The sequence below is a fragment of the Pan troglodytes genome, chromosome 5, assembly GCF_028858775.2.
Source record: "Pan troglodytes isolate AG18354 chromosome 5, NHGRI_mPanTro3-v2.0_pri, whole genome shotgun sequence".
Lineage (NCBI taxonomy): Eukaryota > Metazoa > Chordata > Mammalia > Primates > Hominidae > Pan > Pan troglodytes.
In genome coordinates, this window is record NC_072403.2 from 118,423,947 (window position 1) to 118,447,944 (window position 23,998).

The 23,998-nt window shown below is 41.3% G+C and overlaps 1 protein-coding gene across 2 annotated transcripts in view; it reads left to right on the top strand.

The window, feature by feature from the left end:
- CRYBG1 (crystallin beta-gamma domain containing 1) overlaps positions 1–23,998 on the top strand; it is a 211,108-nt gene that overhangs the window by 150,143 nt on the left and 36,967 nt on the right. For both annotated transcript variants that reach the window (XR_010158132.1, XM_518660.8), the window contains exons 3-8: positions 2,661–4,270; positions 10,405–12,742; positions 16,414–16,461; positions 16,549–16,667; positions 18,582–18,747; positions 21,453–21,592. Coding sequence is in view for 1 of the 2 variants with exons in the window: in XM_518660.8 (XP_518660.7) it covers positions 2,661–4,270; positions 10,405–12,742; positions 16,414–16,461; positions 16,549–16,667; positions 18,582–18,747; positions 21,453–21,592 (4,421 nt within the window). In the remaining variant the exon portion in view is untranslated. The remainder of the gene's footprint in view (positions 1–2,660; positions 4,271–10,404; positions 12,743–16,413; positions 16,462–16,548; positions 16,668–18,581; positions 18,748–21,452; positions 21,593–23,998) is intronic.

Genomic DNA, 23,998 nt, shown 5'->3' on the forward strand with positions numbered 1-23,998 from the left:
GAAGCCACTATGAACATTCATGTATTTTTAGGAAATTCAGCAGTCTGGCTGGTGATAAACAGGCTGCCCCTCTGAGGGGAGGAGGAGTCAAGTAGTTGAGCCAAGTTGAAGAGCAAGCAACCAGTTTTGTAAAAAGCATCTAATAGCCAAAAAAAAAAAAATTTTTTTTTGTTTTAATGCCTATACTAAGCATAGAGAGGACTGCTTGCTGATCAAGCGTCTTTGCTGCATGGGAAAAGCAGATTGCAACATCATTGGCAGGACAGAGTAATACATATACTTAGTTGGTTTATTTTGACAGGGAATGGAATTAAGCCAAGACTCAAACCTATTTTCCCTGGCTACTTCTTCAAGATACGTTTGAAGGCCTGTCCAGACAGCAGAGACACAGAGCTCTATGTCAGAGTCAGACTTTACCTGTGGTGGGACCTTGGACAAATGGGCACTAAAAAAAGACTACCTACCTAGCTGTTGGGAAGATAAAATGAAAGTGTGTGAATCACAAGGGCCTGACCCATAAGGATAGCTCAGTAAACATGTATTATGATTTAAAAATCATGTCATACCTTTGACTTGTAAAATAATCCAAATGTTTCCTTAGGAAGTTACAATATTTTAATTTTTTCCCTTAAATCATACTTCGAATTCTTCCTATATTATATAACCATTGAAGAATCGGATTAATCAAAATCTGGTTAGATTTTAAAATCGTATGACGTCGGGTACAAGAGCTCCGAGCGGCTGCACCATTGGTTCATCGCAGCAGCAGCAGCAGCTGTCTAGTCCCAAAGCGCCCACCAGGTGCTTCTAAGACCAGGAGAGTCTTAGAACCTTGAGAGCAAATCTGATTCATGCGCACTTCCTCGGGAGCTGACTGCGGGGTGGGTGACCCGTAGTCTGTTCCTCTGGGCCGACTGTGGTTCTCAGGTGGCGGCAGAACCTCCGTGGCCTCTAAAAGGGGCCCCTGTGGCTGAATGGAAGGAGCATGGGGTGGGCAGGAGGCGACTTGGATTTGAATTCTGACTTTACTGCTCTGACCGCCTCTCCCCCCCACCCCAATTTTGTGTCTCTTTATAGGCTGGCTGAGCTTCCTTTCCTCATCTGTGTGGTAACAGCATGACCTTACTGGGCTGTAGCGGGGTGACACTATGTTACAGTACCAGGACTGTCTCAACAAATGCTTGTTGACCTGTTAATTTCATGCGTTATCTTTCCTATTTCCCATCGCCAAAGTCCATTTGCTGCATGTAACTCAAACGCAATGGAGCTTCAAAGGGTGATTGGGGAACCTCCCCGTAGTCGGTACTGTCCTGAATGTTCCTTTTCCAGGAAAGGTGGGGCTCTTTCCTGCGTCGCCAGGACTCAAGCTAGCACCTGGGTTTTGAATGTTTAAAAGTTCATTCTTAAGAAATACAGTAGCCGCACGTTTGGCCTGGTTTCAGAGGAGTCCTTACGCAAATACACTTCCCTCTCCTAGGAGCCAGGCTGGGCTCGCCGCCCCTGCTCCCCCGCTTTCCCAGGCTCGCCTCCTCCTCTTCCTGCCCACCTCTATGCCCCGCACCTACCCAGTCCCCACTCTGGCAAACCCCGGAGCGCCACCGCGCCCATTGGCGGGTTTGCTTTTATTGGTTTGTTCTGCGCTCCCTCCCGCCTTCTGGCGCGGGCACTGGATGCTAGCCGTTTTGCTCCAGGAGATATAAGAAGCCCAGATTTTCCCCCTTCCTGGGAGCGCTGCGGATCATTCGCAGGCGGCCCGGCACCCTCGCATAGGTGGGCCGGCCCCTGGGGCTCCAGCCGTGCGCCCCCGGAACCACACGTGTGGCGAGGAACGGGTCCCGGGGCGGAGTAGGCAGAGTCCCAAGCGCATCCTTCAGCCACACCTCCTCGGCTCTAGGGGGCGGTGAGCAAAGGCGGTCACCCCTGCAACCTCGCCCGCTACCCCCACGCACTCCTCCGTGTTCACATGGTAGGAACTCCCACAGGCAAAAGCCTTTCCGATGCGCTCAGCAGCCGCGGGATCACTCGGGTGTTTGAACGCTCGCGCGCTCCTCCCATTAGAGCTCCGGCTAAGGCGGGGCCCAGGTGCTTGCTTCCTCCGAGCTTGCTTAAGGTTTTCATGTTGCAAGTACTAGATGTTGAACCCAGGTGGCTTCTTACTGTTCTGGAGGAGAAGGCTGCTAGGACTGGTTTTTTTTCTTCGTCCTCCTTCCCTCCTACAAAAAGAAAGGGGGGTGTTTCGGGAAAAAGTCCGCCTTAGGATACTTTAGTGTGTTTACTGCTGCCCCATGGTCACATGCGCGGCTGTTTATAAATTGCATCTTTATTGAGGAAGAAGGTAAAAAACCTAGAGAGGGCAAGGAACTATTTATTTTGTATATGTGATTATTTGGACCGTTCAAATTTTCCTTTAAAAAACAAGAATTATAATTCAAAGAAAATGCTATTCTGACTACTGCCAGAAACTTAAGGTGTTTAAGCAAAATTCAAAAGTAAAACCAGAGTTTATTTTGTTGGAATGAATGTAACACAAACATAACTTTATCATTTTCAATTAGAAACTCTGGTCTGTTATCATTTTGGCTGGTGGTTCTGTAATGTACGTCTAAGGGGAAAAACACCAGATTCTCATATGTTCCCTCCTCATCCCTTTTATTTTTCAGTCCAGAGCACAACCTCCAGAAGACAACAGAAGGAAGCCAGTTTTGGGGAAACTTGGCACTCTATTCACTGCAGGAAGGAGAAGAAACAGTAGAAACGGGTTAGAGAGTCCCACCAGATCAAATGCCAAACCACTCTCTCCCAAAGATGTGGTAGACTCTCCTAAGCTCCCAGAGAGAGAGAGTGAGAGGAGCAGATCTCAGAGCAGCCAACTGAAGCAAACGGACACAAGCGAGGAGGGCTCCCCCCGGGAGAATCCCCGAGAGGCAGAGGGCGAGCTCCCCGAGAGCGGTGGCCCCGCAGCCCCCCCTGACGCCGAGCTGTCACCTCGCTGGAGCAGCAGTGCAGCGGCTGTGGCTGTGCAGCAGTGCCATGAAAATGATTCACCCCAATTAGAACCTCTGGAGGCAGAGGGAGAGCCTTTCCCAGATGCCACCACCACTGCCAAGCAGCTGCATTCCTCGCCGGGAAATTCCTCCAGGCAAGAGAACGCAGAGACGCCCGCCCGCAGTCCGGGGGAGGACGCTTCACCAGGTGCTGGCCACGAACAGGAGGCTTTCCTGGGTGTGAGGGGTGCGCCAGGGTCGCCCACCCAGGAGCGGCCCGCGGGAGGACTAGGCGAGGCCCCTAACGGAGCCCCCAGTGTGTGTGCCGAAGAAGGCTCCCTGGGGCCCCGCAACGCCCGCAGCCAGCCCCCCAAGGGCGCGTCTGATTTGCCAGGTGAGCCTCCGGCCGAGGGCGCAGCGCACACGGTCAGCTCCGCGCAGGCAGACTGCACAGCCCGCCCCAAGGGTCACGCCCACCCTGCTAAGGTGCTAACTTTGGACATCTACTTGAGTAAGACTGAGGGGGCACAAGTGGACGAGCCGGTCGTGATTACTCCCAGAGCGGAAGATTGCGGTGACTGGGACGACATGGAGAAGAGGTCCAACGGCCGTAGGTCGGGGAGGCGGAGGAGGTCGCAGAAATCCACCGACTCCCCCGGCGCGGACGCCGAGCTCCCTGAGAGCGCTGCCAGGGACGACGCGGTGTTCGACGACGAGGTGGCGCCAAACGCGGCCAGCGATAACGCCTCGGCGGAAAAGAAAGTGAAATCTCCGCGGGCAGCCCTCGACGGGGGCGTTGCCTCCGCTGCGAGCCCAGAGTCCAAGCCCAGCCCCGGTACCAAAGGGCAGCTCCGAGGGGAGTCGGACCGGAGCAAACAGCCACCCCCGGCTTCGTCCCCCACGAAGAGGAAGGGCAGGAGCCGTGCCCTCGAGGCCGTGCCCGCCCCGCCCGCCAGCGGCCCCCGGGCTCCCGCCCAGGAGTCCCCACCCAAGAGGGTGCCCGATCCCGGCCCGGTCACCAAGGGCACTGCGGCCGAGAGCGGGGAGGAGGCGGCGCGGGCCATCCCCCGCGAGCTCCCGGTCAAGAGCAGCTCGCTGCTGCCGGAGATCAAGCCCGAGCACAAGAGGGGCCCGCTCCCCAACCACTTCAACGGCCGGGCAGAGGGAGGTCGAAGCAGAGAGCTAGGCAGAGCGGCCGGAGCGCCTGGAGCTTCTGACGCCGACGGCTTGAAGCCCAGGAACCATTTCGGCGTGGGCAGGTCGACAGTGACCACTAAAGTGACCCTGTAAGTAGCCGCGCAAGTCCCGGCCGAGTTGCTGTCCGCACACGTGCTGGGGGTCCGCTCTGAGAGGCTCGGGGTATCTGCATTGTGGAAGAAATGTTTGGTCACTGAACTTTCCCCTCCATGCTGAACTTAAGATAGTGAAGGGCCAGTTTACACAGTCAAGATTTAAGATGACACCTGTGGCAGCCTCCTCAGTTAATTCCCTTTTTAACACAAGATTTAAGTTTAACGAATGTAAAAATAGGATATCCGTTGAAGCTCAACGTTTATGTAGATGAGAGATAAGACCTCACGGCCTGACATGAGCTGATTCTATTCTTTATTCAAAATGTACAAGGGTGTTCCAAGGTGGGATGTTCTTAAAATGCATGTGCTGTGAATTTCAAAATATGGAGCAAACAGTAACATGTTAAATACGATCCAGTAGCTTTGACATGTGTGAGTTTTAAGAGAATTTGCAGAACCTTTTATGGCACTCAGTGCATTTATTGGCAAAAAGCTTAAAACACACACACACAAGAAAAGTTCCTAATACAAGTATCTTGGTTGCTTCTTCCCCTTTATAATGTTAGGGAGTCTGGTGATACTTTTGGACCCAGGCTGAAAAGTAGTTTTCAGTTACTGAAATAAAGATCAGTGTTCTTACTGGAAGATTATTTGCTACATGAAAGCAGCTGTGACAGGTGTGAGTTTAAGATAATTCCAAAACATTTTATGGAACTTAGTGCATTATTGGCCTAAGCCTTTTTCAAAAAGTCCCTAATTTATGTATCTTGGTTGCTTCTTCCTCCTTGTGCTGCATGAAAGCACAAAACAACTGTGACTACTTGCTGTTGAGTTTATTCATTTCACAAGTAATTTATTTAATACTTTCTGTGCAAGATATTGTGCTAGTCACTGTGGGGGAAAAAAACTCTACAACTGTGACTCAGGATATTGCCCTGAAATTTTTATAGCCCCATCTGGCACACAAAAAGCACACAAATCAAATAACAATACAAGATGATATCTGATGAAACTGCCAAACGAATGTTACCTTCTGTAAATCCTGGGGAAGTGCTCTCTAGAGCAAGAAATCACTGCTGGTGCTTTGGGGGAGCTGGGCCTTGTGCCTTGATGATAAATGCAATTTGTATAGGTGGACAGGATAGGGAAGGTACTCTATGAAACTGATAAGACCCTCCCTTCTCACACTTCTGCTCCCTCACCACTCCCACTTAGCACAGGTGAATAATGATTAAGTGCTTAAGTTTTTCCTCCATTCACATATTTGTTCAAAGAGTGGGTATTTTAACAACATTATCATTATAATTCTTGAACCTAATGGTTTCTTTCATTCTATTTGATTTCTTGGATAAGTAAGCTTAAGAGGAGGAGAGTTCTGATTGGGAGAACTCTGAGAACTCTGAGAGGGAAGTATGCTTAATGAATAACTTGACTACCTCACCAACCGCCAACCTGGAGACCTTTGATATAGTCAGTGATTTATTCTGTAATGGTAGGTAGCATCAGAGAAATGAGCTGGGTGAATGATGCCTATTATTTATAGAAGACCAGTATGATTGAATGCTAAAGCCTCCTAAACGTGAGCCTTAGAGAAACATTGCTGTGTACCTTATGAAGGATGGTTCACCTGTCTTCCAATTAGAAGACACCAGTAGAAAAACCAGAAATGTTACACTGTGAAATAGTAGGCTAAACAAACAGGAAAGATGATCTTATAATGAAATTCTTCGTTTGCTGTTCTCTGTAATAGAACTAAACCAAATATCTCTTTCCCAGTTCTGATTAATTTATACCTAAAAATTTTCTTTACCAGACATTCAATGTATTTGTTTTGTGCAGTGCCTTGCACACGGTCATTTGGCAAATTATTGACTTAAAAATTAATAAGTATTTCTAGTCCTTTGACCCATTTCTTTGTGACTGATGGTTTTTTCAGACCCTTTAATTCTTCCTATGACCGTATCACAAGATGTTAATCAGATTATTCTTTAAAACAATTTGAGACTGAAGAGTAAGAAAAACTATTTCGTATTTCTTGAAAAATGACACTGAAGTAGCATGTTCCTTTATGCTGTTAGAAAAATTATTCCTTCAAGTTCTCTACCAAGTGCTGAATGTTGAAATTCTTAAAATGGTATATGTAGAATAAGGAGAATTTTCCTCTTACAACTATGGCTTTTTGGACTCCAAATTATTTTCCCCTGTCTCATAATGAAGGCATTACAACATGAATTATAGGAGCCTTCCTTTTAATCAGTCTGAAGTAGGTTAATTGTAGTGACTCTTGGTAGCACAACTTAATAGCACAGAAAGTTTGGTTGTAAAATTTATTCTGATCTTCGTGTAAATCTTTAATGTGCAGATACGTGTTTCCTGTCCTTAAGGTAGCCTGTTGGCTAACCTGTAGTGTTTTCTATTTACATCATAAGATATACTTCGATGTTTGAATTGAGTACCCTTCCTTGAAATGATTACTGAGAATTTTTAAAAAGTATATTCTCTGGTATGTGACCATCCCTCATTAACTGATAGCAAATTGAAGCTCTCTATTTCTAATCATCTCACTAGTTTCATAATGTGATCTTTGACGAAATGCTTATAAATTAATTTTCCTTTTAAATTTAAGGTATGGGCCTGCAATAAGGGAGCCTAAGTATCTTATGGAGATATTGGGGAAAGCAATGCCTGGGAGAAATTTATGAGCAGAGATCAAATTTATTTATTTATTTATTTATTTATTTATTTATTTATTTATTTATTTTTGAGACAGGATCTCACTCTGTTACCCAGGCTGGAGTGCAGTGGCGTGATCATGGCTCACTGCAGCCTCGACCTCCCCCAGCTCAGGTGATCCTCCCACCTCAGCCTCCCTAGTAGCAGGGACTACAGGCGCACCACCATGTCTGACTAATTTTTGTATTTTTTTAGAGACAGGATTTTGCCATGTTCCCCGGGCTGGTCTCAAACTCCTGGGTTCAAGTGATCCACCTGCCTCGGCCTCCCAAAGTGCTAGGATTACAGGCATCAGCCACTGATCCCAGCCTCAAATTTAGTATCAAGTAAAATTTGTAAAAATTAAAATCTGAATTCTCAGTGCTGCTTTTGGAGAGAATATTTTATCCAGAAGGATAAGTTGACTCACCAGCAGTCATACTGCCTGTCCCTTCTAGAAGCTCCTTAGGCCCAAGCTTCTTTTTTTTTTTTTTTCTTTTTTTTTTTTTTAGACAGAGTCTCACTCTGTCGCCCAGGCTGGAGTGTAGTGGCACAATCTTGGCTCACTGCAACCTCCACCTCCCAGGTTTAGGCAATTCTCCTGCCTCAGCCTCCCAAGTAGCTGGGATTATAGGCACATGCCACCACACCTGGCTAATTTTTGTATTTTTAGTAGAGACAGGGTTTCACCATGTTGGCCAGGCTAGTCTGGAACTCCTGACCTCAAGTGATCCACCCGCTTTGGCCTCCCAAAGTGTAGGGATTATAAGCGTGAGCCACCACACCCAGCCAGGCCCAAGCTTCATGAAGGCCAAGTCCATGAAGGAGAGGCAGTATGGGATTTCAATGTCTCCACTTGTATGTTCTCATTATCAAAGTGGCCTCTAAAGTCTATGTTATGTTATGGATCTCATGATAATTCACTGACTTTAAATGATAAAGATGGAAAGAACCAGAGGAGCTCATTCAGGCGGGTATAGTCCAAGCCTATCTGGGGAAGCAGAATAGTATAGTGGTTGGGAGCATGGCATCTGAAACCAGAGCACCTCACTTCAAACTGTGGCCCTGTCACTTATTAGCTGCATAACCTCAGGGAGTTACTTCTCGACACTTCAACTTCCTCAGCCAAAAATAGAATGTATAAAGTTGTATATTAATTAAGTAAGCCCGATGAAGCATTTCTCAAGGGCTTGACAATCACTGATTGTTAGTGGTTATGCTTTATCTCTCCCGTTTTATAAACCACTGGACTAATGGTTTAGACTTTTTTTTTTTTTTTTTTTGAGACAGAGTCTCACTTTGTCACCCAAGCTGGAGTGCAGTGGCACGACCATAGCTCACTGCAGCCTTGATCTTCTGGACTCAAGTGATCTCCCACCTCTGCCTTTGGAATAGCTGGGACTACAGGCACGCACCACTTCACCTGGCTAATTTTTTTGTTTGTTTTGTAGAGACTGGGTCTCAGTATGTTGCCCAGGCTGGTCTTGAACCCCTTGGCTCAAGCGATCCTCCCTCCTTGACCTCCCAAAGTACTGGAATATATATATACATATATATATATACACACACACACATATATATATACACATATATATACACACACACATATATACACATATATATACACACACACATATATATATACACATATATATACACACATATATACACATATATACACACACACACATATATACACATATATATACACACACACATATATATACACATATATATACACACACATATATACACACATATATATATATACACACACACATATATATACACACATATATATATATATACACACACACACACATATATATAAGCTTTGGAATCCTTTCTTCTAAGAAAGTTTAAATAGGAGCAATAAATAAAACAGATACTGGGAGTGTTTCTGCTTGAAAGGAGAGTGGACAGCCCCATCCTCATCCCTACTTTCCCCAACTGCAGCCCTTGAAGAGAACCCCAGGGATTCCTTCAACCATAAGTTGGGGGAAATAAAAACAACTCTGTTCTAAACCATCTCATTTTTTTTAAAGATGAAGAAGTTAGAGTCCAGAGAGGTAAAGTAACTTGACCAGGTTCACACAGATAATTAGCATAAAAGCCAGGACCAGAGCCAGAGAATGCCAAACAGAGCACATTTTGTTTCTCTGAAAGAAAGCACTGTGTACATTCAAAGACTTATTATTTCCACTGGGGGTAATTATACCCAAGAAATGTGACGGAGAGAGGGGAGACTCTCTTGCCCAAGAAGTGGTGACAAAACCAACAGTTGCATAATTGATAAGTAAATGATGGTACATCCATATGATGGACTTCCATGCAGCATTAAGACAACTTTTCAAACCAATTTTTTGGTAATCTGAAAAATGTTAACTATAAGGTTAAGTCATTTTATGTCTTGAAAAAGCAAGATATCAAATTATATGAACAGAATAATCTCAATTCTATTCAAAATATTTAATTATGCATATAAAAAGATTAGAAACATATAAAAATGTTAACAGGGATATTGTCTGACTGGTAGGATTATCAGTGATTTTTAAATATTATCCAAAGTTGCTATAGTGAACACACTTATAATCAGAGAAAATCTTATGGGGGAAGGATGAGATGAATAAAATATCCAAAGCGGTCAATAGTAGATGAATTTTTAAAATCTATCCTTTTGAGATAATATTTAAAAAGTTATGCTAAAATAAAAATACATAATTGATGTTGGAGTATGGGAATGCATTAAATATTTAAATTTCTTCTAATGTTGTTCAGGCCTTAAGATGTCTTCCAACTCTAGTGCCAAGCACTGTGCATACATGCTACGTACTCAATAAATTAGTTCATCCCTCATCCCTAGAGTTTCTTGGCTATATAATCTTCCGATCCCTCATATGCAAGCAAAACACCCATTAAAAATAGTTGGTAGTGTACTTAGGACTATTTAAAAATAGTTTCATTAAAAAACAAATGTGGCAGAGAATGGTGGCTCATGCCTGTAATCCCAGCACTTGGGGAGGCCAAGATGGGAGGATTGCTTGAAGCCAGGAGTTTGAGACCAGCCTGGGTGACATAGACCCCATTCTACAAAAAAATAAAAATAAAAAAATTAGTGGGGTGTGTGGTATGTGCCTGTAGTCCCAGCTACCTGGGAAGCTGAAGCAGGAGGATTGCCTGAGCCCAGGAGTTCGAGGCTGCAGCAATCTATGGTCACACTGCTGTATTCCAGTCTTGGCGACAGAGCAAGACCTTGTCTTAAAAACACATGTGTGCACACACACACACACACACCACACTCCAAATGTTATATATCAGGGAGATGCTGGCTTTTCATAGTTTTATAATTAATTGGTTTGTGTGTTCACTTTTTAAAACTAGGTCAATAACTTTATCTTCCTGCTTTTTCCTCACAGCCCTGCCAAGCCCAAACATGTGGAACTAAATCTTAAAACCCCTAAGAATCTTGACAGTTTGGGAAATGAGCACAATCCATTTAGCCAGCCAGTTCACAAAGGCAACACTGCCACCAAAATCTCCTTATTTGAAAACAAACGGACAAACAGTAGCCCAAGACACACTGACATTCGAGGCCCAAGGAATATTCCTGCCTCTAGTAAAACGTTTGTTGGGAGGGCAAAGCTGAATTTAGCCAAAAAAGCCAAAGAAATGGAGCAACCTGAAAAGAAAGTAATGCCAAACAGTCCCCAGAATGGTGTGCTGGTTAAGGAAACTGCTATAGAAACCAAAGTTACTGTCTCAGAAGAAGAGATTCTGCCAGCAACCAGAGGAATGAATGGAGACCCTTCTGAGAATCAAGCTCTTGGTCCTCAGCCTAACCAAGATGATAAAGCAGATGTACAAACAGATGCTGGCTGCCTTTCAGAACCAGTGGCTTCTGCTCTGATTCCTGTCAAGGATCATAAGCTCTTAGAGAAGGAGGACTCAGAGGCTGCAGACAGCAAAAGACTTGTACTTGAAAATGTAACCAATACAGCACAAGACATCCCCACCACAGTGGATACCAAAGATTTACCTCCAACGGCCATGCCAAAGCCGCAGCATACATTTTCTGACTCACAGTCCCCTGCTGAGTCATCTCCTGGGCCTTCTCTTTCACTGTCTGCACCCGCTCCTGGGGATGTTCCCAAAGACACATGTGTTCAATCACCCATAAGCAGTTTCCCATGCACTGATCTAAAAGTGTCAGAAAACCATAAAGGATGTGTTTTGCCTGTGTCTCGTCAGAACAATGAGAAAATGCCACTTTCAGAACTTGGAGGAGAAACAACCCCTCCTTTGTCCACAGAGCATAGTCCAGAAGCTGTGGGAAGTGAGTGTCCATCCAGAGTCCTCGTCCAGGTCAGGTCCTTCGTGCTCCCCGTGGAGAACACCCAGGATGTGAGCTCCCAGGTCATCCCAGAGAGCTCTGAAGTTAGAGAAGTGCAGTTGCCAACTTGTCACAGTAATGAACCTGAAGTGGTTTCCGTTGCAAGTTGTGCTCCCCCACAAGAGGAAGTACTGGGCAATAAGAGCATGTCACCCGAACACTCTCATTGCACAGCAGAGCTCGCAGCAAAATCTGGCCCGCAAGTCATACTGCCAGCATCAGAGAAAACTCTGCCTATTCAGGCTCAAAGTCAGGGCAGCAGAACACCCCTGATGGCTGAATCCAGTCCCACCAACTCTCCCAGCAGCGGAAATCACTTAGCCACTCCTCAAAGGCCAGATCAGACTGTTACAAATGGCCAGGATAGCCCTGCCAGCCTTTTGAACATTTCTGCTGGTAGTGATGATAGTGTATTTGATTCTTCTTCTGATATGGAAAAATTCACTGAAATTATAAAACAGATGGATAGCGCAGTTTGTATGCCCATGAAAAGAAAGAAGGCCAGGATGCCAAACTCTCCTGCTCCTCACTTTGCCATGCCTCCTATTCACGAAGACCATTTAGAAAAGGTGTTTGATCCCAAAGTGTTTACCTTTGGTTTGGGGAAGAAGAAGGAAAGTCAGCCAGAAATGTCACCGGCTTTACATTTGATGCAGAACCTTGACACAAAATCCAAACTGAGACCCAAACGTGCATCTGCTGAACAGAGCGTCCTCTTCAAGTCCCTGCACACCAACACTAATGGGAACAGTGAGCCTCTGGTGATGCCGGAAATCAATGACAAAGAGAACAGGGACGTCGCAAATGGTGGCATTAAGAGATCGAGACTAGAAAAAAGTGCACTTTTCTCAAGCTTGTTATCTTCTTTACCACAAGACAAAATCTTTTCTCCTTCTGTGACATCAGTCAACACTATGACCACGGCTTTCAGTACTTCTCAGAACGGTTCCCTATCTCAGTCTTCAGTGTCACAGCCCACGACTGAGGGTGCCCCGCCCTGTGGTTTGAACAAAGAACAGTCAAATCTTCTGCCCGACAACTCCTTAAAGGTCTTCAATTTCAACTCGTCAAGTACATCACACTCCAGTGTGAAAAGTCCAAGCCACATGGAAAAATACCCGCAAAAAGAGAAAACTAAAGAAGATCTGGATTCACGAAGCAACGTACACTTGCCAGAAACTAAATTTTCTGAATTGTCAAAACTGAAGAATGATGATATGGAAAAGGCTAATCATATTGAAACTGTTCTTAAATCAAACTTGCCAAACTGTGCAAACAGTGACACCGACTTCATGGGTCTTTTCAAATCAAGCCGGTATGACCCAAGCGTTTCTTTTTCTGGAGTGTCATTATCAGACACAATGGTAAGTAGCAATGTGTTATTATTTATTTGGGGTATTTTTAAAGCAAGGGAAGAGAGGGATGATGAGCAACTCATGTTATTCTTTTAGAAATGGTTAAGCTTGTGTGCTATAGTTTTTATTCATTCATCACATATTTGAAAACCTGCAATGTACGAGGGACCGTTAGAGTGCAAGAAAAAAATGTACTAAGAGTCTTCACTGAAGGCATCTGTAGTCTTGCAGGGAGATAAAGCTACAAATGCTCTAAGGCACATGATCTTTTTTTTTTTTTTTTTTTTTTGAGACAGAGTCTCGCTCTGTCACCCAGGCTGGAGTGCAGTGGTGCAATCTCAGCTCACTGCAACCTCCACCTCCTGGGTTCAAGCGATTCTTCTGCCTCGGCTTCCCTAGTAGCAGGGAATGCAGGCGCGTGCCACCACGCCCGGCTAATTTTTGTATTTTTAGTAAAGACTGAAAATACAAATACGGGGGTTTTACCATATTGGCTGGGCTGGTCTCGAACTCCTGACCTCGTGATCCATCTGCCTCGGCCTCCCAGAGTGTTGGGATTACAGGTGTGAGCCATCCTGACTGGCTGGCAATAAATCTTTTAAGGCACATGTGAATTTATATGTTGTATTATGAAAGGTATAGGTAAGCTTTTGGAGTTCAGAGACAGATGAGATGCTTTTTCTTACCTATTCTATGTAAAAATGCTCAGTGCTATACTTAGAATTTTGAAGATTTGTGAAGCAGCTTCCTCTATTTGGGAAGTTCCCAGCCAGGGAAACTTTTTCTTAATCCTTCTGTCTGTGAGATTCACTCTTTGTTCCCATAAGTAGCAATAGGTGTTTATCCTATGCAATTGAGACAGTATTTTCTCTTTATTGGGAATTAGTTTTCATTAGGGAAATATTTTTTTACCCTGCAAAGCTGTGGGGAATAAAGAATTTTGGTTTTCATTGGATCTTTTCTTAAATATTAGAGAGAAGACAGCAAAACATGATTTTGGAGAATAATTTTGATTTCTGCATCTTCTTTTATCTCACTTCAGATGTTTACTTTACTCGGTTTTTGATGTGAATTTGCGCCTTTTTGTTACCAAGCTTATTTAAGGTGAGAGAGGACTATGCGAAAGGAAGGTGGAATATATGTTTAGTGATCAGCTCTGCCGGGCTAGAAACCTGAGTAGGGTTTGTATTCTGGTGGTCCATCCTGTGAACCCGGCTGTCTGGCAAGTGTGGACCTCAATCCAACACAGTTTATCTAGGCAGAAAATACCTTGCACCTTTCCTCGTCTGTACAGGGTACTGCAGCATGGTTCAATGTATTGTATTGGCTTTTGCTACAATCCTGTCAGAGAATGTGATGTTGCAAGCTCTTTCAAAATATATGGTTGGGTTTCCAGCAGAGGTGCAGATCCCTTTTTCATGTGATTTCATAAACTTTCATAAAGTTTGGGTTTCAGATGTTTGGTGTTAGGACCCTTTATGTTTAAAAATGATTGAGAACCCCAACGAGCTTTTGTTTGTATGGGTTCTGCCTATCAGAATTTATTATATTATAAATAATTGCTGAGAAAATTGTAAAACACCAGAACGTAGAAGTGCACACTGCACCAGTGCTCAGAGCAACGATGTCATCACACATCACGGAGCCTTGTACTCCGCTGGACATTTGAGACAGAGATGAAAAAGGCAGGTGACCTCTTCTTATTATGAAAATAGTTTTGACCCCATGGACTACCTGAAAGTATCTTGGAGACCCCCGCAGTGGCCTCTGAACCACATTTTGAGAACCACTGCTATAAACAAATAAGACTGAATCAGCCTATGGTACTCAGAAATCATAAAATTCTAACTATTTCTATTAATAGTTATATAATAGAAATATTAACTATTTCTCTCAAGCACAAAATTTCCACTGGTCCACTTCCCATTCATTACTACTTTGTTCTTTTTAATTGTTCTTAGATCGCTTTCCTTATTTAACTACAGTCTGACAAAGTTGATAACAGAATATACAGTTTCCCTATGAAAATCAAGTCAAATGACATAAAAAGGAAAAATAAAATCTTTATACTTTTTCTAGGCCTTTTTATGATTAAAAAATATGGTCTTTCTTTAGGTCCTGGGCTTTTATTGATTGTATATTCAATCATGAAGGTTTTACCTGAATTTCGTTTTAAATTTTAGGCTTTTTCTTCAGTTTATCTACTTCTAGTGTGTATATATACATAAATAGGTATATACCATCTGGCTTCTGATAATGCTCTAGGGGGGCCCTTATGGACTTTTTTTTTTTTTTAACAGTCAGAATCTCGCTCTGTCACCCAAGCTGGAGTGCAGTGGCATGATCTCAGCTCACTGCAACCTCTCTGCCTTCCAGGTTCAAGCGATTTTCATGTCTCAGCCTCCCAAGTAGCTGGGATTATAAGTGAGCGCCACCACGCCCAGCTAATTTATGTATTTTTAGTAGAGACGGGGTTTTGCCATGTTGGCCAGGCTGGCCTCGAACGCCTGACCTCAGGTGATCTGCCTACCTCAGGCTCCCAAAGTGCTGGGATTACAGGTGTGAGGCACTGCGCCCCAGCCTTTTGTGGTCTTCTGGGAATATCACACTCTGGTGTGATGCAAGAGCAGTCAGAGCAAAGGCAGTTCCTAAAATAGGCATCCTGGTCAGCACTGAAAGTAGTTCACGTTTTGTAATATTTTTACATGTATAATTACTATTTTATTATCTTATGCATTTCTGGTTTTACTGGTCTTGTCAGATGGTCTTGAAAATGATTAGTTTTGGAGCCATATTGAAATGTATTTTGTCTATCAAAAAAGCGGGATTAGGCCGGGCACGGTGGCTCACACCTGTAATCCCAGCACTTTGGGAGCCTGAGGCAGGCGGATCACGAGGTCAAGAGATTGAGACCATCCTGGCCAACATGGTGAAACCCCATCTCTACTAAAAGAAACATACAAAAATTAGCTGGGCCTGGTGGCACGCGCCTGTAGTCCCAGCTACTCGGGAGGCTGAGGCAGGAGAATCACTTGAACCCAGGCGGAGGTTGCAGTGAGCCAAGATGATGCCACTGCACTCCAGCCTGGTGACAGAGCCAGACTCCATCTCAAAAGAAAAAAAAGGGGGATTAAATATACTATGTGCAATGTACATTATGAAATATACCATATATACCATAAACACTTCTATTTAGACTAGTGGTTGTTATGTGATTGTAGATTTACTATGAGAAAACAATATTTATATGGATTCAGATAGGGTATGTATATGAACACAAAATTGATTCAGCTCTTTCTAGGTAAGTGATTAATATATTCTAATTTATCTTTATTTGAGATGATACTGATATTATTTGAATTAGAATCTCTTAGCTGAGTTCCTATTCTGTGAACTGACATGAAACATATGTGCCCTGAATTTTCTAGCATTGGTGGAAATAGCCTAGACATTTAAATTAGGAGAAATTGAAATGGCAAATTCAGTTAGAGGTGAAAAAACCTCAATTTAAAAGCATAAACTCAGAGTTCTAATACAACTTTAGCATCCATTAGAGTGGAGGTTTCAAAATGGATACAATGTGGGAAAAGTGTGATCTACCTAGAGGATCGTGGGTGGAAAAAGAGGATCGTTATGTGAAGTTGTAATTATTTGTTGTGTTTTTGTTCATCTGATTGCAGACACTTAGAGGAAGTGTCCAAAATAAACTCAATCCCCGACCTGGAAAGGTAAGATTATTTTCCGTTTCTAGTCTTGATTCTATTTTGGTCTGACAGAGTACAACAAAGTGTGCTACCACTTTCGTTTTCTTGCAGGTAGTGATATATAGTGAACCCGACGTCTCTGAGAAGTGCATTGAAGTTTTCAGTGACATTCAGGATTGCAGTTCTTGGAGCCTCTCTCCAGTGATACTCATAAAAGTTGTTAGAGGATGGTAAGAATGGCACTTTAAGTTCCTGATGTCAAGTGTTTGAGTTTTACATACTTAATTACCTTTTTAGTCCTCACTACTAGTTTAAAATTATGGCTTTAGCAATGAAAAGCACAGGAAATACTACTCGTGGTAAGATAAGGGATTCATATCTTAACAATGTCATTTTAAATCATGTTTCTGATTATAGCAGTGATATATGTTTATGGGAGAAAAATCAGAACAGTACAGTAGAACAAGCTTCTTTTTCCCATGCTTCCCCATAATATTGCTTTGGACTAGTCATATATCAGGGCCCATAACATACTCTTGGTTGATGACCTTTAAATGAGGTTGATAAGAATTGCACTAGTCATGTTGATAGGCCAGATACGACTTTTCAAAAACCTATAAGGAAACTTGAGAACACGTAGGAAAAGGCAAAGTAAAGAAACAATAAGGAAAAAAAATCTATAAGGTAAAACAAAAATAATCTATAAAGAAAGGCATTTTTCTAACTTTTTAATGACAGTTCAATGCAGCACTAACTTAAAATTTAATTTACTTTCCAATATTTCCACAAAAGATTGTTTTGGCTAAGTAAAGAAACTGGTGAAAAAAAATAAATATTTTGACAGTTTCTGAAATCATTTTATCAGCTTCATTGCCTCTTGGAGATACACAGGAAGTTGGGTAGAGAAAGGCAGCTTAAAAAAAGAAATCGCTGATCTGGCATAATAGTTATCTTTTGGTGCCTACTTGTAAACTTGTTTGAAGTAAAGAGGGTAGACCTCTGAATGTTTATGGATTTACAAATTCATAAGCTTTTCTTTTGGTCTCCATTTGATTAAATATGCAGCAGCTTTCCTATTAGATTTTTAGGTGTTTTAATATTTTTTCTTATATATCCAACATAGTCATGAGAAAAACAAGATTTGCTTTTATTCTTAAATTTGAAGACAAATGCTATTTTAATTGCTAGACAATTGGCCACTAATATACAATATATAATAGTGGCAATTTTTTACACAAATTTTGTTTTTATGGAACAGTACTTTTTCCTTTCTTTTGCAACTTTTGTCGGCTTCTTTTTCTTGAAAGCATAAGCATTTACACTGCCATATATTGACATGAGGTTTTTCTTTAGTGTTTGGCTGTTGTTGGGAAGAATATTGTTAAAATGCTTTCCATTACCATATCTATAGTCTTTTGTGCCAACATATTCATTGATATGACTGTAATATGTAAGTTAAAGTCTCTCTAAGAGAAATGTTTTCTACACATATAAGGAGACAAAAGGCCAGACATGGTGGCTCATGCCTGTAATTCCAGCACGTTGGGAGGCCGAGGTGGGCAGATCACTTGAGGCCAGGAGTTCGAGATCAGCAGGCCAACATGGGGAAACTCAGTCTCTACTAAAAATACAAAAATTAGCCGGGCTTGGTGGCACATTCCTGTAATCCCAGCTACTAGGGCAGCTGAGGCAGGAGAATTGCTTGAACCAGGGAGGCGGAGGTTGCAGTGAGCCGAGATCGTACCACTGCACTCTAGCCTGGGCAACAGAGCAAGACTCTGTATCCAAAAAAAAAAAAAAAAAGAGACAAAAAAAAACACCTAGTACAGTAAACATCCATTTATCTGACATATTATCATAAGTCTCTACCACTTGGCAATTACTTAGAACATTAGTAGCTCTATAGCATTCATATAGGTAACTCCAAAGTTCTCTAAGATCCTGATATAGCTCATGAGTTATCAGAGGCTTAATTATACCCAGTAAAATATTAGTGTTAGGGAGAGTTTAAGCTATTTTAATTGCTAGATAATTGGCTGCTAATATTCTATATATATATAAAATGGCAATTAGCCAGGGTATTTGAGTAATCCAAACCTCTCTCACGAAGACTGACTAATGGTTTTGCTGTGTTTTATTGTTAGTTGGATTTTGTATGAGCAACCAAATTTTGAAGGGCACTCCATCCCCTTAGAAGAAGGAGAATTGGAACTCTCTGGTCTCTGGGGTATAGAAGACATTTTGGAAAGGCACGAAGAAGCAGAGTCTGATAAGCCAGTGGTGATTGGTTCCATCAGACATGTAGTCCAGGTAGGTTGTGGTAAATATGGATTTTATTTATTCAGCTAATATTTATGGATTCTTACTTTAAAGGAAATGTTCATTTTATGAAATATGTGATTGGGAAACGTATTTGGTGCCTTATGGATATATTTTCTGTATTTTAAGTATTTGTACACTTTAAATAATTTAAAAAGAAACATAATTGGTTAGATAATTTTTCACAATAAACCCTTTAGGTAAATCTTTTATGCCTGTCCTTCTATTCCCATCTTCCAAATATATTTTACCTGGTAACTTGGTTTAAATGAGTTCTGCATCTATGAACAGGTTTTTCATTTATTTAGTGTTTTTGTTTGCTGTGTGAGTTCTGATTACTTTGAGTGGTTTATAGGAATTCTATTTTGGAAAAATAAATAATCCAAAAATAATTTGGTTGATTAACTCTGGGATTTCATGTGGGTTTAACAAAATATTATTTACTCTATTTGAGGCCACTTTATGGGTGAGGTAAAATTTCTTGGTTTCTTGTTATTTGATGAGGAAAGTGTTGTCAGAGTCTTTCTTTGTGGCTCTTGGGATTTGATGATTCTTTACCTTAAAAATGCAATTAATGATGTCTTCTAAGTAGAAAATTAAAATCCCAAGTTTTAATGGAGACGAGTGTCAAGATGCAATACAGGGAAAAGGAACATTCTTACATGAGAATGAGTAAGGATGAGTAACAGTTTTGGCAGAGGAAAGCATCGCTTACTTCCTGAGTCAACATTTCTGAGTAACTTAGGTGGTAATTGGTATGCTAAATGATTTATCTTTTATTTGTTTTAAGTATATAATACGAGAAGACTAAGTAAGACTTGAGAAACCCTATTTCAAAATGTCCTCATTAGTGGAATATTTTGCCTAGAGTTTTTATTTACTGCTCAAATAATATTGGCAATAAAGCAATGTTTAAAAAGATCATCTGATTCCCACCATCATGAAGTGTCCTCTCCCCTTTTATTTTTTGAATTTTCTACCCTTTGCTGGCCATATTCTAGTCTGCTTTTTCTGCAGTAATAATCATAATACAGGTACAATGCTGTTCCACCCTTGTCACCTAACACTGTGGTTCTCAATCCTTTTTTTCTCTTTATACCACTTTCCTGAAAATCACACTCCCCTTGGTAACATCTTTGTGATTGGCAACTGGGGAAGGTATCAGAATCTGGTGGGGTGAGGATTTGGGTGCATTCAGGAAGATGGGGAAGGGAAACGAGATCTCTTGTTTTGTCTGATAATAGCAGACTTACTGTAGCAAATGCTTTTCATGTTACCACATGTTTAGGGTTTAGCTGAATACCATATTCCATTGAAATGATACATTATTTATTGTTTAGTACATAAATGAGGTACCATTATTTATTTATTATTTCTTCTTTCAGTGAATCTTAAGGTTGTTTCTAGTTTTTTACTATTATAAGTAATGCCACGAGAATGTTTTTGTGCATTTAATAATTTATAATTTTCTTTTTTTTTTTTTTGAGACAGTCTTGCTCTGTCGCCCAGGCTGGAGTGCAGTGGTGCAATTTCAGCTCACTGCAACTTCTGCCTCCCAGGGGTTCAAGTGATCCTCCTGCCTCAGCCTCCAGAGTAGCTGGGATTACAGGCACATGCCACAACACCTGGCTAATTTTTGTGTTTTTAGTAGAGACGGGGTTTTGCCATATTGGCCAGGCTGCTCTCGAACTCCTGACCTCAGGTGATCTGCCCGCCTAGGCCTCCCAAAGGGCTGGGATTACAGGCGTGAGCCACTGTGCCCGGCCAGTAATTTATAATTTTCTAATTTGTTTCCTTGGGGTACATTTTTCTGAATGGTGTCATGTTAAAGGGCTATGATATGTCATGGCTCCCGATATGTCATGGATTATATTTTCTTCACAGATCGTGTGCATGGTTTCTTGAAACATAAAACATAAGTCACAGCATGTATTTTCAAGGTTACCTTTCTAGCTCATTAGAGTTGTTCCTTTTGATAATATTTGAAAAGCCTCATCTGAGCTTATTCAAGTGTTAATATTTCTTCTGTCACTCAGTTCACCCAACTCAGCTGCATAGATGAGTTTCAATAAATATTCCATTAACGCTTAGGCACTCGACCAGAAGAGGCCTTTTGAAGACTGTTTGGACCACAGATATGCGGGGCATGGAACAGTGACCAAAGTACAGAGATTTGTAAATCACTATGAATGTGTGCTTTTGCTTTTACGACTTAGATCAAACCAATATCATAGAAGTTTACTCAGTCAAGGAGAGTTACCACAAAGCAACAGAGGGCTTATGGACACAAAACAGTGGCTGAGGAAGACTCCAAGAGCAGCCATTCTACAGACTAGAGTCTCTGTGCTTGGATAATTATATCAGAGCAAAAGAACCAAAACCCCAGACCAAGGAGGGCCAAGTGAGGATGAGAAAAAGAAATATATTCCAAAACTCAAATAAAATACATTTCTGATAATCTTTGCTTGAATGCAACACTGAGTTATATAACTAAAGCAAGTGTGTCTGCCCCGAAATAGGTGTATTATTAATTCATGGATGAAAACAGGAAAGGGCTAAAATGGCAGGTGCTCTGTGAAATGTGTTTGTAAATTTAAAGCTCATTTTGATTAGTTGTAAGAAGAAGAAGAATGAGCTTACTAGAGAGTGAAATACATGGTGCAGTTCTTACTATCTATGCATCTATATTTTTTCAGGATTACAGAGTTAGTCACATTGACTTATTTACTGAACCAGAAGGGTTAGGAATCCTAAGTTCCTACTTTGATGATACTGAAGAAATGCAGGGATTTGGTGTAATGCAGAAGACTTGTTCCATGAAAGTACATTGGGGCACGTAAGTATTTTTTTTTCAAACACAATTTTGATGAAGTTTTTTTGTGAGTGTAGTACTAGAAAAAGAGGACTTAAGATACTCTGACTCTAATTTGTCATCCTGTTAAGTAATTATTAACTGTAAGGTATATTTTTATAAGGCACGTAAAATTCTGATTCTTTTGCACCTATGTTATGATTCATCTGTCTTAAAAACAATATCGATTTATTATAGGAAATGGGGGGGATTGAATTTTTAATGTAAGGCTTTCCTTGTCACAGAGAAATCTGATTTATTCAAAGGTGAGTAGCAGATTATATTTTCATGGTGATTCAGAGGAGGTAATTCAAAGCGCATGCCCCTGATATTTCTGGGGGGGATGGAAGCCAACACACATGGTACTTCCTTGAATATTTTCACACAATGCTGGTTCAAAGCCCCTAGGAGGTTGGTTTCACAAATCACAGGAAACAGCAAGAATATTTTGAAGGAAATGGGAATACCTCAGATAGGGGAGAAATGAGGATAGAAAGTACAGACTGCAATACTAAAGAATGTGGTCTCCAAAGTGAAGCACAAAGCCCCAAGGCATGTGAAAGACATTCACTGAGATGCAGGAAAAAACACTAAAGCTTCTTTCTATTTGATTAAAGTCTCCACCTCTTAAGATTTTATTTTTGTATATGTTTTCTAATATGCATAATGTATTAGTTCAGTGGTAATGTATATAATTTATAAATATTCATATGTTCAGAGAATGCTCAAATGTTTTTACTAATGGTTTATACAGTCAAAAAAGTTTACAGTCTGTCCCTAAAGTGGTATGGAGTATGTCTGCAGTGAACAATAAGGCACTCCTTAATCATGCTTTTTGCATTCTATTTATTACTAAAAGCCTTGGTTTGCCATTGTTCATATCTTAGAAAAATGATTTGCTTGTGTAAAAGGTAGGAATAGGATAAGTTACAGATCGTAGAATCTGATTTTTGATCCTCAGAAATGAGAAACTAAAAACTTCTAGGCAACTTAACAGGAAGTGTGGCTTTTGAGAACCGGTAGCAGCTATCGTTGAATAGTTGGAAGGTGGTCATATAGAAGAGATATTACACTTGCTTTCTGTATTCCATAGGAGGTCCCAGGAAAAACCAGCAGAAATTAGAGAGATGGATTTTGACTTGACCCAGGGAAGAACTTTCTGATGGTTAATACAGTTAAAATGGAAGTGGGCTGCCTTGTTAGGTAAAGAGTTTCTCATCGCAGGGAGTACTCAGGTAGAGGATGGACAAGGATTTATCCAGAGCTTTGTAGGGAAAGGAAAGTATGAGTTAGATACCTCCTTTACGACAGTTTGTTCATTTATTTATTTACTTTTAACATTTTGAAATATAAGACGCCTAGAAAAAAGTTCACAGAAGGTAAATGTACACTTAAACAAATAAAGTGAGCACCCAAGTAGACACCACTTGAGCCAAGAACTGGAACATTACCAGCACCCCAGAAGCCCGATGGTATTCTTTCCCTATGGCAGCCCGTCTCAGAAAACAACCTTCCTCTCCCAGAAGAGTGAGAAAATAACAAGGGAAGACTATAGTGATGGTTCGTCAATATACAAAGGTGTAGTTATTAGGGCAGAATTTGGGGTGTAGAGAACAATATTAATTTAAATATCTCCTCTTGATGTATAAAGTTATTTTCCAAGGATAGTATACATTTTACTGCTTTTTAAATTATTTTTAATTGACACATAATAATTGCACATATTTGTGGGGTACAATGTGAGGTTTTGATACCTGTATACATTGTATAATGATCAAATCAGGGAAATTAGCAAATCCATCACCTCAAACACGTATTATTTCTTTGTGGTAAGATCATTCAGAATCCTCTCTTCTAGCTATTTTGAAATATAAAATATATTATTGTTAATCATAGTTACCCTACTGTGCAATAGAACACCAGAACTTATTCTATTATATATTTTTACCACATTTTCTTTATTCATTCATCTGTTGATGGACACTCAGGCTGATTCTGAATCTTGGCTATTACAAATAGCACTGCAAGAAACATGCAAGTGCGGGTATCCTTTGACATACTTGATTTCATTTCCTTTGGATATATACTCAGTAGTGAGATTGCAAGATCACACAGTAGTTCTATTTTTAATTTTTTGAGGAGCCTCTATACTGTTTTCCATAATGGCTGTGCTAATTTATATTCCCACCAATAGTGTGGAAGAGTTCCCTTTGCTCCACATCCTCACCAATACTTGTTATATTGTGTCTTTTTGATAATAGCCTTTCTAACTGGAGTGAGGTGGTATCTCATTGTGGTTTTGATTTGCATTTCCCTGATCTTGAGTGATGTTGAACATTTTTTCATATACCTCTTGGCCATTTGTATATCTTCTTTAAATAAATGTACTGT